Consider the following 20,000-nt stretch of genomic DNA (forward strand, 5'->3'; position numbering starts at 1 on the left):
CTGTGACGTTCCATTCGGTGTCGAAAGATGAGAAATATGCAGTCTGTAAATGCAGGTAACTCTCTCTCTCTCTCTCTCTCTCTCTCTCTCTCTCTCTCTCTCTCTCTCTCTCTCTCTCTCTCTCTCTCTCTCTCTCTCTCTCTCTCTCTCTCTCTCTCTCTCTCTCTCTCTCTCTCTCTCTCTCTCTCTAGTGCTTTTTAACCATAGACTGCCAGGGAGACGGAAAGATGCGAAGGGTGATGATGGCGAGAGGCGATGATAGGTGATGATGATGGGTGATGGGCTCTCCCGCCGCCTGGCTGTAGATAATGGTCTAGGCATCAGTGATAGAAGGCTCTCTCCCATAAGCGAAAGAGACGGCGCGGGCTTCTTTCACCATCCATCAGGGAGAGAAAACGTCAAATGATGATGAATTGCGTATAACACGGCTACCTGCAGGTTACTGGGGGTGAGGGAAGGGTGAGGGGAAGGGGTGGAGAGATGGTGGTGTTGGTAGGAAGGTGGGTTTTGTGGATACTTGCTCCCTCCTGCCTCCTCGTCATCTTCCTCCCCTCGTCTCCATCCCGCCAGTTTCCCGTCCACCACTCTCTCATATTAAGCTTCACTAATATCGTGGGATTATGCAAGAAAAAATTGGTTTGGTGGACGGAGGGTAAAGGAGGAGGAAGAGAAAGGAAGGAGGAAAGCTAAGGAGTGAAGGTTCTGCAGGAAAGAGTTATTAAAGGAAGGAGGAAGAGATGGAGGGATGAATGAAGGGAATGAAAGAATTAAGGAAAGGAAGGAAGGAAGAAAAAAAAAAACGAACATTTGGATTGAAGTAAGAAAGAATGGTGAATAGGAAGGAAGATGGAAGGAAGGGAAAAAAACTTGGAGGAAACGAAATAAAGAAGAAAGGATGATTGGAAGGAATGAATAAAGGAAAGAGGGAAGGAGAAGACAGCGAAGGAAAGAAAGAGGGATAGTAAAAAGATAGATAAAGAAAAAAATCATGAAAATAATAAAGAAGGAAAAAGGAATAAAAGAAATGAGAACAAAGCAAAGGAAGGAAGAGAATATGGAAGGAAAAACGAAGGAAAATAATGCACAAGAGAAACGAAAGAAAATAAGTACAAAACCAAGCAAGAAAAAAGAAAATGAAAGTAACAAAAACAGAACGAAAGATGAAAGAAAAGAAGACAAAATAAAACTCAAAGGAAATGAAAGGAAAAAGAAAGGTGAACTGAAAGAGGAAAGAAATGAAGAACAGAGAGATAGATAAATGAAAGAAAGAAAGTAACAAGGCTCGAAGTAAATGTTGGACGAGAGAGAGAGAGAGAGAGAGAGAGAGAGAGAGAGAGAGAGAGAGAGAGAGAGAGAGAGCATACAGACAAAGAAAAAATAGACAGAAACAGAAACAGACATACAGAAAGAGACACACAGACAGACAACCAGGAAATCGGAGGGAATAACTAAGATAAGAAAAGAGGAAAGGAGAAATGTTAAAAAGTGCAGAATAAAGGAGTGATATTGGAATGATGAAAGATAAGTGTACAGGAAATGAAAAGGGGAAGGGAAGTAAATGAAAAGGGGAGAGAGAGAGAGAGAGAGAGAGAGAGAGAGAGAGAGAGAGAGAGAGAGAGAGAGAGAGGAGTGCATTTCTTTTTTAATATCTACCGGGAGAGTAAAATCTGGCAATGTGCAAATCTTCATCATTCGCTGTTCATACTAAATTGGCAGAACAAACACAGTTAAAGTCAACTTACCTGTATTCCCTTAATTCAGGTATGCACTCCCCCATGAAACCTTCTCTCTCTCTCTCTCTCTCTCTCTCTCTCTCTCTCTCTCTCTCTCTCTCTCTCTCTCTCTCACTTACCCTCTATTTTTCTTCATACATCTCTCACCCAGTGTTCCTCAATTCCTCCGGCTCTCCTTCCATTATTCTTTATTTCAGACCCTCCTTTCTCTCTTCCCTCTTCCTTCTCTCTTCTTCTATTCCTTCCTTCTCCCTTCATCAGTATTTATAACCGTCCTCCATCTTTCTCCCCGTTCGTTCGCTTTATCTCTCTCTCTCTCTCTCTCTCTCTCTCTCTCTCTCTCTCTCTCTCTCTCTCTCTCGCACCTCCCTCTCCTCTCTCTCTCTCTCTCTCTCTCTCTCTCTCTCTCTCTCTCTCTCTCTCTCTCTCTCTCTCTCTCTCTCTCTCCGTTTAAAACCGGCACGATTGGGTAACTTTCGACCGCGTGCAAAAATCAACTGCGTCGTAATTGAAACTATAATGAAACCATAATACTGTCTCTCTCTCTCTCTCTCTCTCTCTCTCTCTCTCTCTCTCTCTCTCTCTCTCTGGCACCCACCACAAATTGCACTCGGCTTCCAACCATCAATAGCGACCCACATGTTATTCACACCATAAATACTCTCTTTCAGCTCGTAAATTTTAAAGGGAGTGATTTTTCTCATTCAAAGGACGTATGACAGAATAAATTTGGTAATAAATGTATGTGTACTGATCTATCCCATGGTTGAGTTATCAGGTGGGTATGGAAGCGTTGGACGTGAGCAGGCAAGCGGGAGCGAGTGATGCTTGAATATATACATACATGCATACACGTGTGGGGAAGCTTGGAATATCACAGGTGTACGGAAGGTAAGTTTAAGCCTCAGGTGATGATTATGCTTATTAGTCTTTCTCTCCCTCTCCCTCTCCATCTCTCTCTCTCTCTCTCTCTCTCTCTCTCTCTCTCTCTCTCTCTCTCTCTCTCTTTCTCTCTCTCTCTCTCCCCTTCATAATTTTCAACATGTGGTCAGCGTAGCAGGGCAAGTGGTGGGGAAATTAATGTTGATATATAAATTCCACGTAAATTAATTCCGCCCACGAGAACTTCACCATGAGAATACCACCGAAAATTGTATTCTTTTATCAATTTTTCAAGCAAAACCTAACACAACCTGACGTACCTTAAGCAAACCTGAATAGATGTAACATAACATAATCTAACCAGGGATAATCTTACACACCCACACGCAGCAGTCCTTGAGTAAAGCTGAAGCAAATATTAATGCCCACGTATTGTCGCTAGTGACTTGGAACTTACTAACGAAAAGAAACTATTACATCTACTTCTTGCTTTATCTGAGGCAGCAATAAATACATAACAATATTAGGAGATGAGAACACATGTGAAGCAGCGAAAATTCACCAAGCTAACACCTTGATGTCATGAATAATTCCTCTCCCCATCTGCCATTCTCATCCAGTCGTGGTAGTAATGATAAAGGTAACATTAGCAGCAAAAAATGACATGCAAAAACCATCAGTCGGTATTAAGGCATCAGAATCGAAAATAACATCATTAATGCGCGTAATCATTCCTAGCGGTATTATCATCATCATCATCAGAAGCAGCAGTCACAGTTGTAGCATTAGTAACGATAAAACAAATACAACACGCAACGTATCACTTTTATGAATAAATACCTTAAGCACCTTTATTATTCATGGTATTATAGGCAGACACGGCAGCAGCAGCAATCACATCAGTAGTAAGTAGTAGTAATAGCAGTAGTAGTAGTAGTAGTAGTAGTAGTAGTAGTAGTAGTAGTAGGAGTAGTAGTAGTAGTAGTACTGGAAATAGTAGTAGTAGTAGTAGCAGTAGTAGTAGTAGTAGTAGTAGTAGTAGTAGTAGTAGTAGTAGTGGAAATAGCAGTAGTAGTAGTAGTAGTAGTAGTAGTAGTAGTAGTAGTAGTAGTAGTAGTAGTAGTAGTAGTAGTAATAGTAATAGTAGTAGCAGTAGTAGTAGCAGCAGTTGCAAAACAAATACAAAGCACAAGACATCATTTCCATCAATACAAAAAACACCATAATGACCTTTATTACCCGTGGCCTTATTATTAGCGGCAGCCGTATTGCAATAGCATCAACCTTGGGCCAATTAACATCAGGTGCCCTCGTCTGGCTGGGAGAAACGAGGTAATAAAACACGCCAGGAGGGACGCATCACTCGCTGGACCCTCCCTCCCTCTCTTCCCACGCGAGGCTGGCGATGCAAAGTATGCTGCTTGTGTTTCCTGTTCACTGACCCACGGGCGATGCAGGTTATGATGACTCTAAGCTCGATAACCAAAGGGAAATCAGATACTCAGCATTGCCTCTCACATATTACAGTGATTTTCTTCCTCTTCTTCTTCTTCTTCTTTCTTCTTCTTCTTCTCCTTCTTCTTCTCTTCCTGTTTCTCATGTTTGCAGGGAAATCGTCGAATAAGTTTGTTTTTCCTCCTCCTCCGTGATGATGATGGTGGTGGTGGTGGTCGTGGTGGTGATAGTTTTGTTGTTGTTATTGTTGTCGTTGTTGTTATTGTTGCTGTTGTTATTGCTATTGTTTTTGTTTTTCTTCTTTATCTTCCTGTTTCTTCTCCTTCTACTCTTCCAACGTTGTGTTCCTTTGTATTTTTCCTCATTGTCTTCCTCTCCTCCTCCTCCTCCTCCTCCTCCTCTTCATGGCAAAAGCGAAGTCGTCCACTGAACACTGCCTCACACATTCAACACTCCTCTTCCCTCTCCCCCATCCCCCTCTTCCTCCTCCTCCTCCTCCTCCTCTTCCTCCTCCTCCTGGTCCTCGTTGTCCTGAAACACCGATATACAATTAAGAAAAAACACTAAATTGCTTCAGGCCAATAATCAACCGCGATAGAATCAATAGCAATCACGGAACAACTTACTCGTTAATTGCTTAGAATGTTTACGACTTTATCCACTTTTTTAACATGGTGATAGTAGCGGTGGTAGTGGTGGTGGTGGTGATGGTGGTAACTCTCGTGGCTCCAATGGAAGGCAATTATTGTTGAGTGAGGCCAGTGTGTGTCGTCCTTCCCTCGTCACCTGTGAGGGTTATCGACGGGTCTAAATTGCTTGTGGCCGGGCACGGGTATCAGGTTTCAACAATTCTATTCCCAGTTGTGTGTTTCGTCTCTCTCCTCCACTATTGGCTCGCAGGTAATGCTTGTTGTTCTGCAGCTGCTCTCCTCCTCTGATTCCCCAGTTATCTCTCTCTTCTCCCCCTCCCCTCTTCTACCTTTGTGTGTGTGTGTGTGTGTGTGTGTGTGTGTGTGTGTGTGTGTGTGTGTGTGTGTGTGTGTGTGTGTGTGTGTGTGTGTGTGTGTGTAAATGCAGTATTTTAATTCCATGTTTCCTGAATGATCATAACTCACTTCTTCCTCTCTCTTTTTTTTTTATAAGATCGAACACTCCTCTTCTTTCTGCTTTACATTATCATCACATTCCTCCTCCTCCTCCTCCTCCTCCTCCTCCTCCTCCTCCTCCTCCTCCTTTCTTCCTCCTCCTCCTCCTCCTCCTCACTCAGATGTTTCGTCGTAAAAAAAAGAAATCTATCCATCATGTCGCTTGCATTTCTTTCCCTCAACTGAGCGAGACGAGAGAGAGAGAGAGAGAGAGAGAGAGAGAGAGAGAGAGAGAGAGAGAGAGAGAGAGAGAGAGAGAGAGAGAGAGAGAGAGAGAGAGAGAGAGAGAGAGAGAGAGAGACTAGATACACCGACAAACCCAGGCGGGGAGACAAACAAACACGGAGGCAGACACATACACCAGCAGAATTACCCTGGTAGGAGGAAGGTGACGAGGACGCGGAAGAGGAAGAGGAAGAGGACGAGGAAGAGGAAGAGGAGGAAGAGGAGGAGGAGGAGGCAGAGTGGTGGTAGGGCATAAATCGCAGGGAACAGTGAGTGAGGACCGCCAGGGGAGCCACCTTCAGCCTCACTCCTGCATTAGCTAATTAAACTTTGTCATTTATCACTGTCAACTGTGGGAAGGAGGCATACCACGGCGGGAGAGGAACGCAGAAGGGAAACGGAAGGGGAAGGAAGGGGAAAAGGAATGGGGTAAAGGAAAGGCAAAGGGAATGGGGAAGGAAGGCTCTACCAGCATTCCAGCGGCGTTTCTGTGCAAAGACCTGGATACGGTTATGGATGGGACGGCGGGAATGAGATAAGGCACAAGTGAGATATGAAAGGATTCCTCACTTGATGCCTGGATATTGATGGGAGTGTGCTGAGATAAGATAGGTGGGAGGACTGACATACAGACAGAACTGAGAAAGATAGATAGATAAAAAGATACATACAAATAAAAACATATATAAAAGATACATAGATAGATAGACTGACACACTCATCAACAGTTAGATAGATAGATACGTAAATAGATCAACAGAAAAGATGGACAGATAAAGAGACAGATAGATACAAAGACGGAACATGTACTACTAAGGGAAACAAGATAAAGATAAATAGACAGCGACAGGTAAATACACAGTGAGACTGATATATGAAGACAGAAAGAAAGGAAGGGGGTAACGAACGACGAGAGAGAGAGAGAGAGAGAGAGAGAGAGAGAGAGAGAGAGAGTGTGTGTGTGTGTGTGTGTGTGTGTGTCGTTATTTCAGCCGTAGTTAGCGTGTGGTTACTCCATTCATAGAGAGAGTGAGTGGAAGCAAAAGAGTAAATATCATGCCTCATTACTCCGCATTACTCCGCATAATTATTAAGAGAAGACATTAATTCCGTTGGGCTGAAATGTGCTTAAAGAAATGAAAAACAGCAGAAAAAATGTGTTCATATATTTTTATTTCCCCCTTTCTTTCTTTGCGCTTCTTATATGTTTGTGTGTTGGTGTGGATGAGTGTGTGGTTGTGTTGGTGTGTGACGTCTCTCTCTCTCTCTCTCTCTCTCTCTCTCTCTCTCTCTCTCTCTCTCTCTCTCTCAACAGGCACCACAACACAGCACATTTAACGACCCAATTCAAACAAACCACGAGCATTGCTATTTACAAGACTAATACACACGAGCGAATACACCGTGGCACACACACACACACACACACACACACACACACACACACACACCTGTCCCTAGAATAGCCCTCCACACCTGGTAGGGAAATTGTCTCACCCCTTTCTCTCCAAGCATTTTGTTTCTCTTCCCTCAAAGTCCACCAAGTATTGTTTGGCATTCCCCTTGATAGATAATTACTTCTGGGGGTCTGTGCTCTGAGGGATATTGGTGGTGGTAACTGATGTTCTCTCTCTCTCTCTCTCTCTCTCTCTCTCTCTCTCTCTCTCTCTCTGACATTGATCTTTAATAGAAATATGAATATACTTTACAATATTTTCTTTCATGTTTCATTAAGCACATTTATGATATCGAATGAAGCTTTCTCTCTCTCTCTCTCTCTCTCTCTCTCTCTCTCTCTCTCTCTCTCTCTCTCTCTCTCTCTCTCTCTCTCTCTCTCTCTCTCTCCTTCCACCCTATTATATATAACTGCAAGGACCGTACAATGAACAAAAGAAGCAGTTAAGTTCCATAGACGCGGCTGGCAGAGAGGTAGGGAGAGGATGAATCAACAAACAAAGGAACGCGAAAGAGTAAAGAAGGAAAAGAAAACGAGTAGTTAGCATAAGTTCTGAAACAAAGAGGAGGAAAGAGAATAAAGAAGGAAGGAAGGGAGACAAGAATGGCAGAGAATTATAGTGAAATAGACAAAAGTAAGGACGGACAAGCAGAGAGAGAGAGAGAGAGAGAGAGAGAGAGAGAGAGAAATATGATAAAAGAATAAATTACGAAAGAAACGAGAGGGAGGAAAAAAAAGGAAAGAAAACAGGAAGGACTTAAGGAAGGAAAGGCGAAAAAGTTAAAGGAGAATAAAGGCGAAAGAAGGAAATAACAAGGAAAACTCTCGAGGAAAGCTTTAGCAAGGCGTAAGAATGAAAAGAGGATAATAAGAATACTACGATGAAAGTTCAAGAAGAAAGACTAAGAATGGAGAACAAGAGATAATGAAGGAAAAAGTTGCATGGTAAGAGGATCAGGACATAATAATGATAAAACAAAGGAAAAGATTTAAAAAGAGATGAAAAGATGAAATTACAAAAAAAAAACAAGGAAGGGAATAAGAGAAAAACAAGGAAGAATTTTCAAGATACTCGAATGATGAAATGAAGTTCCAGAGAAAGAAAGAAAGACAAGAAATGGAATAGAAAGAATAAGACGAAAACTAAATAAAAGTTACAGGTAAAAGTGGAAATAACACAAACAAAAGATAAAGTGGAGAAAGAATTAGAGAAAGGAACTAAGAGAACAGACAAAAAAAAGACTAGGAAAAGGAAAGAGAGAAAACTGGAGAGAGGTAGAAATAACACAAGAATAAAAGAAAGAGAAGTAAATCGAGAAGAATAAAGGTTTCAAAAAAGGGATGGAAAGGGAAAGACGGGAAAAGGAAGGGCAGAGGGAATGAAAGGAAACCTGGCGAGGAAAGCTGTAAGAGGAGGTATGAGAATGACACTCCATCAAGGCGAGGAAGGTTCATGGGACAGGAACGATAGCAAACCCTTTTGTAGACTTCCTCCCGAAGCCTCTACATAAGCCAACCTAATCTAACCTTATTACATTACTCAAACAAGACTTCTATGCGATGTTCTTCAATCCACAAAAAAAACAATATATTTTTTTTCAGGTCGTGTCTTTCTTCCCGTTCATTCAATCTGATACAAGCAACAGCCACATGCGCGGGATTCTAGCCTTTGTGCCTCTTATGTAAATTATGCATAGAATACCAATCCGCATAAGTTAATATCCTGAGAAGATAAGTTAGTGTGATTGGCTGTTGTTTGGTCTGTGCGCTACGTCACTGGAAGCCCAGCCTCCCATTGGCGCGGGAGGCGAGCGAGGGGAGGCGAGGGGCTTAACTTCGTCCTGAGCGTCAGTCTTCGAGCGACCACACCGACAGAAGGTCGAGTGGTGCACGACGGTAGCTCGCGACAGGCACGTGTTTCTCACAATCGCTCCTCCATCGGCAGCGTCAAAGGCTAAGGACTCCTTCCGCCGCTGCGAAAGGATTGTTTCAAGGGCGGCTTGGTCTTCCAGCACCACAGGCGCCCTCCTGCATGCCGGGAACAGTGCCAGCCATTCCCAGACAGTGATTAACAGAAGGACTCGGTGCAGCCTCGGCAGTTATGTAACAGCTGACCGCCGGCAGAATGACGGTGTGTGGGGGACAGTGACCGAGTGGCAGTGCCGGACACAGTGCCAAGGTGCCATCATGGGCGGCCTCCTCGGGCGTCTGTGGGCGGCAGTGACGAGGAGGAAAAACTTTGAACTCCCCTCTCCTGGCCTACAACCTCTCCTGACCCCAACTGACCTCACCTTTATCGGTAAGCAGACTCCTTCACCCCATCAACACTTCTCGTAACACACACACACGAAAATAACAAAACTAACAATAACAATCCCTCCTTCACCTCTATTGTTAACATCCACTTGGAATCCACAGAGAAACCAAAATAGTTTAAAATAATGAAAACTCAAAAATCAGAGAAGCCTCCGCGGCAGGAAACAAAGCGCCCAACACGGGGCCGGACAGTGATTGGTGGTGCCGATTTTTCCTCGACAGACTGATAATCCCGCGTGAAAATTACTAGATTTACCGGGATTAGTGGCCTTGATGGAGATGACGGGCGCTGGGAGAGCTTCCAGGCGGCGTGGTGTCGTGTGGGCTGACTAGCGGGCGAGGAATCTAATGGGAAAATGGAAGTAAAGCAACGAAAAAAAAGGAGAAAGGTAAAAACATTATCGCTGTCATGACTGGAGCGACGAGACGGGAAGTTGAGGGAGGATAGGGGCGAGATGGAAGAATGTAGTGAAAAGGTTGCAAGATAAGAAGTGATTAGCAGGAGAGAGGCGAGGATGGGAAAGTGTGCAGATAAGGAACTTTTAATATGCAACTGATGACGCAACGCGAGGCGGGCACACGGATATTACACATGCAGAGGTGAAGGGATTTTTAAAGTGCTGCGTGTGGGAGAGAGAGAGAGAGAGAGAGAGAGAGAGAGAGAGAGAGAGAGAGAGAGAGAGAGAGAGAGAGAGAGAGAGAGAGAGAGAGAGAGAGAATATATTTCAGATTCAGATACATTATATGACAAAGACTAGCTGTTAAGCAAAGGAAACTATATAAACAGCTACATCATATGGAATAAGTAGTAAAGGAGGGGAAAAAGAGAAGGATACTGGCAGAGAGAGAGAGAGAGAGAGAGAGAGAGAGAGAGAGAGAGAGAGAGAGAGAGCTGGGAACGGAAGCAGCCTGTCCACCAGAGATAAAAGACAGTAATGCATTAGACAGCAGTAAGAAGGGAACCGCTTCGAGGAACAAAGAGAAGGCGATTCAAAAACAGTTAATCGATGGGACATGAAAGGCGGGCAGGATAAAAGAGATGACAAAACAGACTCTTCTGATAAAGCGGCCACGGCACTCAATAACTTTTACCACAGTGAATTAAACTAAGAGTATTAATAGTTATATAATAAAGGGAGATAATTATATACTGTTATTAATTCAAGAGATATCACAAAATCACGAAATGTCCTAAACCACAATGAATTAGTGAGAGAAAAGTTTTGCCAGACTCTATTGGAAGTTATAAGGAAAATTAAGAGTGATACTGATACTGGTTTGAGAGATAAGACAGAGAATCTGAGGCGATAAAATAAAAAAACTTGTAATCAGAGAACTGTTTTCATACTGGCTTGCAATTAACAACTTTATTTATGGGGAAGGAAAAATGCTTGGCTGCTAAGAGAATGAGTGATGATAGCCGCGAGATTGAGGCCACGAATAGGTTCATTAACCAGAAAAAAAACATTAACCCATCGCAGAGCAGAGAAGGAAAAGATGCACAGCCCCTTTTGATTGCGCCACAGATGAAAGGAGCGCAGGATGAACTACTTAACTCTGGCGTAAAGAACATCATCGAAACAAAGCGCCACATTTTCACGAAATCGAACAGAAGATAGATGAGCCATAAAAGTTTTGCATAGAGACTGAAATAAAAGCAAAGACCAATTCGAACGTGACGTAAAATGAAATTATGAACGTCAATAAACAAAGCAGTATAAAATTAACTCTTTCAGACTCAAAACTAAAGGGAAAAAGAGGTAAATAAAAAGTATTCATGATATAACTCGACAATAAACTTCAGCTAAGCATTAAAGAAAATCGAAAAGGTAGAAAAGCATGAATGTAAACACCTGAACTTGTGATAAATATACTAAAACTTATATAACGACAGAAAAAAAAATAGACAAGAGCAAAGTATTCATCATCAAATAGACGCAACAGGTGAATAAAAAATAATCAAGAAGTTAAACTCAAACGAACCTAACACAATACAAGCAAATACCAGTCATACGAAAACAAAATAAAACGTAAAGCAACAGAGAAATTCGAACACTGATGATACAGCAACAACTTTGTGAAACTGAAACAAACTCTGATAACGAAAACACACACACACACACACACACACACACACACACACAACAGAAAAGCAAAATATAACTTGTATAAAAAGAAAGAAAGAATATAACACCTACTTAGCATAATAGAAAATACAGATAACATAATACTAACTTGTTATAATGTAAATAAATACAAAAAAGATACAAAAGAAGGATACAAAATGGTAAAACTAAATATGATATGCTTAACAATAGCAGACTCGAATACCATCTCAGAATAGCATAAAAAAAAAAAACTGACAACAGATACAAAAAAAAATCATGGAAAACAACAACAATAACAAGAAAGACACAAACATACCAAACAGAAAAATCCAATAGTCTAAACAAAACCTGCCAACAAATACGAAAGAAAAGCATAAACAACACAAAAAAAAAACAACGTACGAACACCCAACCAAGCCCAGCTCACCACCACCACCACCACCACCACCACCACCAACACGACCACTCTCACTCGAAACAGTCAATACGAAAACACTCACAAATCTCGGGTGGGAGCCATCGGAAGGGGCGCTAACGTGATTCTGAGCGGCACTAAATTCCAAACGCAGCCGGAGGGATAAACAAACGTACAAAAAATATGCCAATAACGCACGTGAATGGCCGAACGAGAGTCATTACGAGGCGTGGTGAGGCCATTCGCTATCCTACGTCGAACTTGAGGTAGAGTTTGAGTGTTTGATGGTGATTGTGATCCTGCAAGATTTACTTTTCCCATTCCTACTTAATGCTTTCCCCGACTCTGTTCTTTATCCTCCTAGCGATCTTATATTCGGTCTCCCTCTCTCTCTCTCTCTCTCTCTCTCTCTCTCTCTCTCTCTCTCTCTCTCTCTCTCTCTCTCTCTCTCTCTCTCTCTGTTCCCTATCTACCTATCTCCATTTGGCCATCATTCATGTAGTCTTAATAGCTTTCTTCTTTCCTTCTTCCTTTCTTCCCTCCTCCACCTCATCTTCATCTCTTTTCCTTTTCTCATCGTACTGTTCATCATATATCTTTCTTTACTTCCATTTCTCCCAACGTCGCTCCTTTCATCCTACCTTTATTACGTTATTTGCTGAGGTGTGTTTCGGCCACGCTCTCTCTCTCTCTCTCTCTCTCTCTCTCTCTCTCTCTCTCTCTCTCTCTCTCTCTCTCTCTCTCTCTCTCTTACTCTCCTTCTATAATTTCTTCTTATCATCATCGTACTGCATATTCCTCCTCCTTCCACTTCTCTTCCTCCGTGTTCTCCTTCTCCCTTTGTCCTCAGCGGGCTCTCTTCCCTCACTCCTCTCCCCCTTGACACGCTCAGCCATACGCGACACCTGCCCATTAAGCTCGCCTCTCTTTCCCACCTGGAGAACGAAATAGATGGCCTCACACGCACAGCTCTATAGCGCTACCTGGCCCATCAAGGGAGGTGACCGAGGGGCGTTTGTCTGAAGCTGCGAGGACGGATATTGCCAGATGTGTTGACAAGCTGGATGGACGGCACGTAGGTAGATGAGAGGCTGTCTAGACACGTATTGTTCTCGCTTCGTCTGGGTATTTATTGAAGTGTGTCAAAGGGAGAGAGAAACGTGTCACTTTGTCGACGGTCGGTAAGTTCATGTGTGATGTTGAGAAATGAATGTTGAGTTATTATTAATAGACTCCACGTGACTTTTTTGCATATGTGTCTTCATTAGATGTTAGAAAAATAATCAATGATAGTTAATGGTATTGTTTTGCCAGTTCACGTCAGACAGGTGATGTGTGATACTTAAAAGCAACTGTCAGTTATTATTTATAGAAATCTGTGTTAATTTGCTGAGGCTTGGATTTTTCTGTTTTTCTTAGGTAAAAGTAAATAGCTTCAGCAGTCAAGACCAGAAAGGAGATGTATGATGAAAGAAGTAAATGTCGCTCTATCATTATTAGAAATTCACATGGACTAATCAACACCTGCATTTATCTCAGTTTTATAAGGTGTATAAGATATCATTAACAATATGCGTCACTGCACAGTCAAGGTCAGATAGGTGCGACGGTCATGAAGCAAACGTCACTTTGGTAATCATAAATCAACCTGTATTCACCTGCGTCTTTGTCAGGTGCAGGTGAAGTGTGTGCCACGGGAAAGCACATCAATTTAATGGAAAATATTAGGTGATGTGTGATGTCAAAAGGCAATAGAACCTTATCATTAACTTAAATCCAAACAAACTATTTCCTATTCGTATTCACATATGTCAATTTAGGTCAAGGTGAGATATGCACCGAGAGAAACACGTCAATTTTCAGGAAAAAAATGGGTAATGAATGTTGTCAAGAGGCAAACATAAGTATTCTATTAATCGAAACCCACCTTGATTCATACCTGGATTTACCTGTGTACCAATTAAATAAAGGTGAAATAAAGGTGTACCTGCTACCAGAAGCGTATCAGTCTGAAAGCAAGTGTCTGGGGGTCGAAGTGCGCAGCTGCCCAAGACCACGAGTCATTACTGGCAATTGAGTTCCACGTGGATTCACCTGCGTCTCTATTACTGGCCAGGTGAAATGCGCGGCTGGCAGGAGCGCGTTGCCACTTTAGCCAGAGTTGAGTGACAGCAACGCCCGCCTAAAGGGAGACTTGTGGCTTGACTGGGGCCAATAATCGGATTGCCTTCGCTTCCCTCTTTTCCATTAGAGTCATGAATACACTGACGCTCTCTTTATGTGACACTCCTACTGCCTCTCTCAAGATACGAATATTCAAGATTTCTCTCTCTCTCTCTCTCTCTCTCTCTCTCTCTCATCTGGGAATAACAAACACTTACATTCAATAGATATAAAGAGATGAATAAGCTCTCTTCTATGTTCTTTCAGGTTCTCTCTCTCTCTCTCTCTCTCTCTCTCTCTCTCTCTCTCTCTCTCTCTCTCTCTCTCTCTCTCCAAGTCTCGCTCCGTGCATCACAACGGTTTACATTCACTGATCATCAAAGGCTATGAATGAAGTTCCCTTGCTAGTTATTCCCACTTTGTTTTGATCACAGGCAAAAAACTTCAGTCATACGAGTAGAGGATTTGTTTCTGCGTCACATTCATAGTCCATTGTGAGTGAATGTCTGTCTATCTATCTGTCTGCCTCTCTCTGTCTTTTTCTCTGTTTCTGTCTTTACTTCTCTCTCTCTCTCTCTCTCTCTCTCTCTCTGAGGTGGTGACTCATATATACAAGGACTCCCAACACACAACCAGTAACAAAATGCTTCCACTTTGAGAAAACTACCTCTTAAGTTTACAAGGCATGAAAACAGTTTCTCTCAGTCAGTATCAGATTACGAGGAGAGTTGACAAAGTTTCCCTCGCATCGTAAACTAGTACGAGTTGACATCAATGTAAAGAAGAATTACTCGGTAGTCATATGTTGATTGCAGTTTCCCAATAATCCAATAGACGAAGACCAAGTTGATGAAGAGTCGTCATATTTCACGAATCAATTACTACCAAGGCAAGGTACTCGTAATTCTATCCCATGCTGTGAGAGAAGTACCGGCAATAAAAGAAGCCTTTCTTGGTTACGTAATTTCAATATATTTTCATTTCGTTCTGTGAGAGAAGACCCAGCAGTGGAAGAAGCCCTCCTTGGATAAGTGGTGAGATTAAACGGTCGCTGCAGTACAGTCAAGGAGGAGCTGGATTCGTCACTTGTACTTTAAGCAAAACGACGAATCTAAAATACAAATATATTGCACTAGAAAGATATACTACATTTCTAAGTAGGTTTCTTTTTTAATATTGATATAACAAGCGAAGAAGGGAAAATGGGAAATTACAAGACAGCGATGTTGATTTAGTGAGAGATGATCAAAAGTGGGAAGATGATGATGAAAAAATACCTTCTTTTGGTCTTGAATGTAACTCATTAGCAATGATTCCCAACACGAATGATTTACGTTTTCATTAAGTACAATTTCATGACGATGTTTTTCCTTTGCATGATATCGCAAGATTAATGAGTCAAAAGGTCGTTAATAAAGTTCATCGTTATGTTTTCATGTTCAAAGTCAAGTAATTCTGGATGGCAGTAATGCACACCAAGGATTGGCATCCAGTCTGCCTCAGTCTAGATTCCAGTCATTCATGGAATCCAGCGCAGCTGTGTTACCGAACCAGTGTTATTCACACGATGCTTTAATAACATTAATGCTGGAATAAATAACTTCATTTCAAATTCAGTATTAAGTGCAAAATAAAATAAAAAGTCTGCAGTCTCAGATCGCGACATGCAAAGCTTCTAGGAAGACTTGTGCAAATGGATATAATAAACCTGAATATGAAGATAAAAAGTAAAACTTTAAAACTAATGGCTAGTCTATCAAAAAAATTAGTCTTATAATTACGTTTATCCAAAGTTCTTATATCAAAACAAAGACACCGCAGATAATGTTCATACGTTGGGTTTTTAGAAGACATCTTCATCCGCAAATGAAAATATAAACTTAGATTAACATATCAGCTTCAAGGCCACTCGGCTTATGCGATGCAGTCTTGGTCGCCTCGCCATGCAAAGGACCACAAAAACAAGCTGTCCAGCACAGAGCCGAAAAGATGATGCTGTTTTTGCATAATAAATCTTATGAGGAGAAGCAGACGCGGCAAAACCTGGTCTCCGGTAAAGAATGATAAAATACTGAAACAAACTTGTTGATCCAAATTATATTAGGTAACAAAGTAAGACTATAATGTAGGGAGGCGGTGGCGTAGTGGATAAGGTGGTGAGCGTGGGATCGGGCATACGTCCAAGCGTAGGTTCGAATCCCACCACGTACAGCCTTAAAACACTTTGCCATTTGTCGAGTGGTTTAAAGTTACCTACATGTCACCATGATACCCAGGTTCTAGGTGGTTACACTCAAGATGAGCTTGGGCGGTGATATGGGCCCTAATATGGGTACCACTATAAATAAAATTGCCTGCGCCACTAATGGGCGGAAGCTGAACAGCGCTTCCCATACACTCTTCAGGGGCTATAGGCCTTACCGTAAAAGAAAAAAAAAAAAAAGGCCGTGATACAAACCACTCTTTAAAAGCAATCGCAACCAAAATTTTCTTTAACAAGGTTTCAATAAAGCACGCTGGCCTTGAGTTCTCCTCTTTGACTGTGTTTACATCTGACTTGAAATTACGAGTCTCCACTCCGCAAATGTTTCCTTCCCGGTCACCAGTCCTCCGTGGTAACCATGGAGGAGAGTGATGGCAATCATTGCTTGTTTGGATGTCTGGTCTGTGTGGTCTATGAGCAATCTCTCTCTCTCTCTCTCTCTCTCTCTCTCTCTCTCTCTGCAGTGTTTATTATCTCATTCACCTTCCATGAGTTTATTTTTTTTTATTTATCTCTTTCTTTCTTCTTCTCTTTCATCTTCTCTCTCTTTCAAGTGTTCCTTTATTGCTCTCTCCTTACTTCCCTCTCCTCTCCGCGTCTTCGTTAATAACGGGAAATAATTTCGTTACTGCATGCAAACAATTTTCATTACTTCCTCCCTTTATTTTTATGTCTCATTTAGCAAAAAGATAACAATCACACACAGAATTTCTATTTCTCTCGGGCTCTTCCTCCATCCTCCCTCTCGTTCTAAATCCCTCCCCTCTCCCCTCCCATGGTTCTAATCCTTACCCCTTCCCCTCTCCACCTTCCACCCCTCTCCCATTTAAATGCCTGCCCGTCCATATCCAATTTGGGTTTCATTTGGGTCCATAACAACTAATATATTTCAAATTGATATTCCGTGGTATCCGGATGGCTAAATCATATCAGACAATTATATATTTTTCTGCATCGTCGCTTGTTATATATTTTTTTTGTGGTTTACATTTTTCTTTGTTGTTATTTGTGTTATTATCTTTCTGATTGGCACGGTGATGGTTGTGGTGGTACTGGTGGTGGTGGTGGTGGTACTGTGGGTGTTGTTGTTACTCTTGTTGTTGTTATTGTTATTATTATTGTTGTTGTTGCTGTTGTTGTTGTTTTTTATAATAAATGTGATGATGGTGGTGATGGTAGTGAATATGGAGGTAATGATGGTGGTAGGGATGATAGTAGTAGTAGTAGTAGTAGTAGTAGTAGTAGTAGTAGTAGTAGTAGTAGTAGTAGTAGTAGTAGTAGTAATAGCACCAGTAGTAATAGTAGTAATAGTAGCAGCAGAAAGTATCGAAAAAAAAAATCATGGTATATACAAATCTACTGAAAAAAAATAAATAACAAAAAAAGGTTATTAAATGCATGCCACACGTATATTCTCTAATAGCAAACATTCATAATATAACATAACATGAAAAAAAAACATCAAACACACCACCTTGCTTTTGATTACGAAATGATACGGCTTAAAACATGACTTTCTGACACATCATCTTCTTTACTTCTTTGTGTCCCTCTTGTGTGTTATTAGCGACAAACTAATGAGACGAGCAGGAGCCATAAATAACGCCTAGTAATTAGCCCGCACCTCCCGCACCTCGCCGAGACATGCAAGCTGGAAGAGAAAAAAAAATTATGAAGGAACAGAACCATGCACGCGAGTGAAGATGATTTTGATAGCGAAGATAATTATGGTGATGAGAAAAATGCTAATGCTTAAGTTGATTATCATGGGGGTGATGAAAATGCTGCTAACAATACTGGATACATTTGATCATTAGCCTTTAAAATCATTACAAACATTATTCTAAACACCTTCAGGCGTTTCGTACGTGTTTCTGCTCCTTCGCATTATTCTTGTTTTCACCATTAGAGGACTCAAAAATCAGACATACACAGATACACACTTCTCTTTGCCAGAACATTTCTTATCGCCAACTGGCATCGCAGAGGGATTTTTCTCTTTTTTCTTATCTTTTTATTCCCTTGGCGAGTGACCCTGTTGAAAAAAAAAAAAAAACTTTCATTCGCTCCCACTCTCATATCACGAACAAACCTCTCCTCTTTCACACTAAGGCTCTGTTTGTGTTCCTTTCCACTGTACTTTGCCCTGAGCCGCCGGAGAGTGCCAGGCTCTCGCCCACAATGTTCCTCCCTTCGCATCCCCAAGCTGAACTTAATTAATTGTTTGGTCATCAGAGCGCGGCGCCTGGAGGGTCTTGGCATGTGGCGGACACTTCTAAATTATGGGGAGGAGGTACTGGTGGAGCTGTGTGGAGGACGAGTTAGAGGATGAGGAGAAGGAGTGAGAAGATACAATAGAGAGAAGAGAGAGAGAGAGAGAGAGAGAGAGAGAGAGAGAGAGAGAGAGAGAGAGAGAGAGAGAGAGAGAGAGAGAGAGAGAGAGAGAGAGAGAGAGAGAGAGAGAGAGAGAGAGAGAGAGAGAGAGAGAGAGAGAGAGAGAGAGACAAACTGACAAACGAAGATACAAACAGGATGACGGGAAGTGGGGTTATACCTAACCTTGCAAACACGAAATTCAGTGTTGTTTACGAATGATTATCGACGTCACTTACTCAACTGGAGTAGTAAGTGAGCGAACAGAACCCTTTCACTGTGTTGTTCTATCTATATGATAGAGCAAGAGTAGTAAATGTGTAGTAGCATAATTAAAGAGCTAAAGAGGAAGACAAGGATCTTTTTACTATCCATTATACGCTGGTGTACTTCCCCTACGACTGTATTTCGTTTCAAAATCGACATCAGAAACAAAACGTTGTCGAATAGCAAGTCTTTTACCTTCGAAAACCCCAAAAATAAATAGAAAACTATTATCAAAACAAAGTCGTCATTAAATGTGCAGTGAAACTCATAAAAACAATGTGTTTCTTTTTATCGCACAACGCACAGAAAATGTATTGCATTAGCAAATATACCAGTAAAGTCACAAAAGTATTATACATGTTGCACTCAATCAAATGAAGAGTTGGTCGTATCAATAATTTTCTTTTCTTTATGCAGGAGGGACATCGGTCAAAGGTAACAGAAGACCAATAAAAAGACTTACTGAGATACTGGTCTCAAAAGAGATGTCAATAGGAAGATGAAAAATAGAGAAGCAGGCAGGGAGTTCAAGAATTAACCAGAGAAAGGGATGAATGATTGAGAATAATGTTGAACTCTTGCATTAGAGAGATGAATATAATAAGAATGAGAGAAGGAAGAAAATATTGTACAGCGGGGCCTCGAGAGGAGAGGAGGATTACAGTTAGCAAGATCAGAAGAGCAGTTGGGATAAAAATAGCAGTGGAAGATAACAAGATATACAAAATTGTGACGATGAGAAAGAAAATGAAGACACATATCATGAGCTTTTTACATACTGAAGGAAGCAACAAAAATTCACCAAATCTATGTAAGGATGATGAAGACTCAGTAAGGAAAGCCAGATCACCGGTAAAGCCCATACTGGTGATGCTAAGTTAACCGTGGTAAGTAAAACAGACAACCTGGATATTTCTTATAGTCAAAGTGTTGCTCGTCAAAGTCAAATAAGTCGAGCGAGGAGTATCTCACTACAACAGTCCCAAGAGTGAAAAAATGACAAAAATCCAGTGTACTATTAAGAGGAGACTCAGCTGCCTTGACAATGTAATCCTCTGGGAGCATTCAGGTGCGTATGTGTGTCTCCTTCAATTAAACGATGGGAAATTCACTTCAATGCAATTAAGACGAGGCAGAATAAAGAAAAAAAAATGCAATTATAAAGATGGAAAGAGAACAAAAAAAAAAAAAAGACGTTA

General features: G+C 41.5%; 1 protein-coding gene and 1 long non-coding RNA gene across 2 annotated transcripts in view; one reads left to right on the plus strand and one right to left on the minus strand.

Annotated features, from left to right (window-relative positions):
- The window catches only part of LOC123502723, a 569,074-nt gene that overhangs the window by 358,948 nt on the left and 190,126 nt on the right, over positions 1-20,000 (minus strand). The window lies entirely within an intron of this gene.
- LOC123502721 (methylthioribose transporter-like) overlaps positions 8,761-20,000 on the plus strand; it is an 85,957-nt gene continuing 74,717 nt past the window's right edge. Inside the window, exon 1 of the mRNA XM_045251946.1 lies at positions 8,761-9,195. Coding sequence (XP_045107881.1) covers positions 9,084-9,195 — 112 coding nt within the window. The 5' untranslated portion in view covers positions 8,761-9,083. The remainder of the gene's footprint in view (positions 9,196-20,000) is intronic.

This window comes from Portunus trituberculatus, chromosome 12, assembly GCF_017591435.1.
Source record: "Portunus trituberculatus isolate SZX2019 chromosome 12, ASM1759143v1, whole genome shotgun sequence".
Classification (NCBI taxonomy): domain Eukaryota; kingdom Metazoa; phylum Arthropoda; class Malacostraca; order Decapoda; family Portunidae; genus Portunus; species Portunus trituberculatus.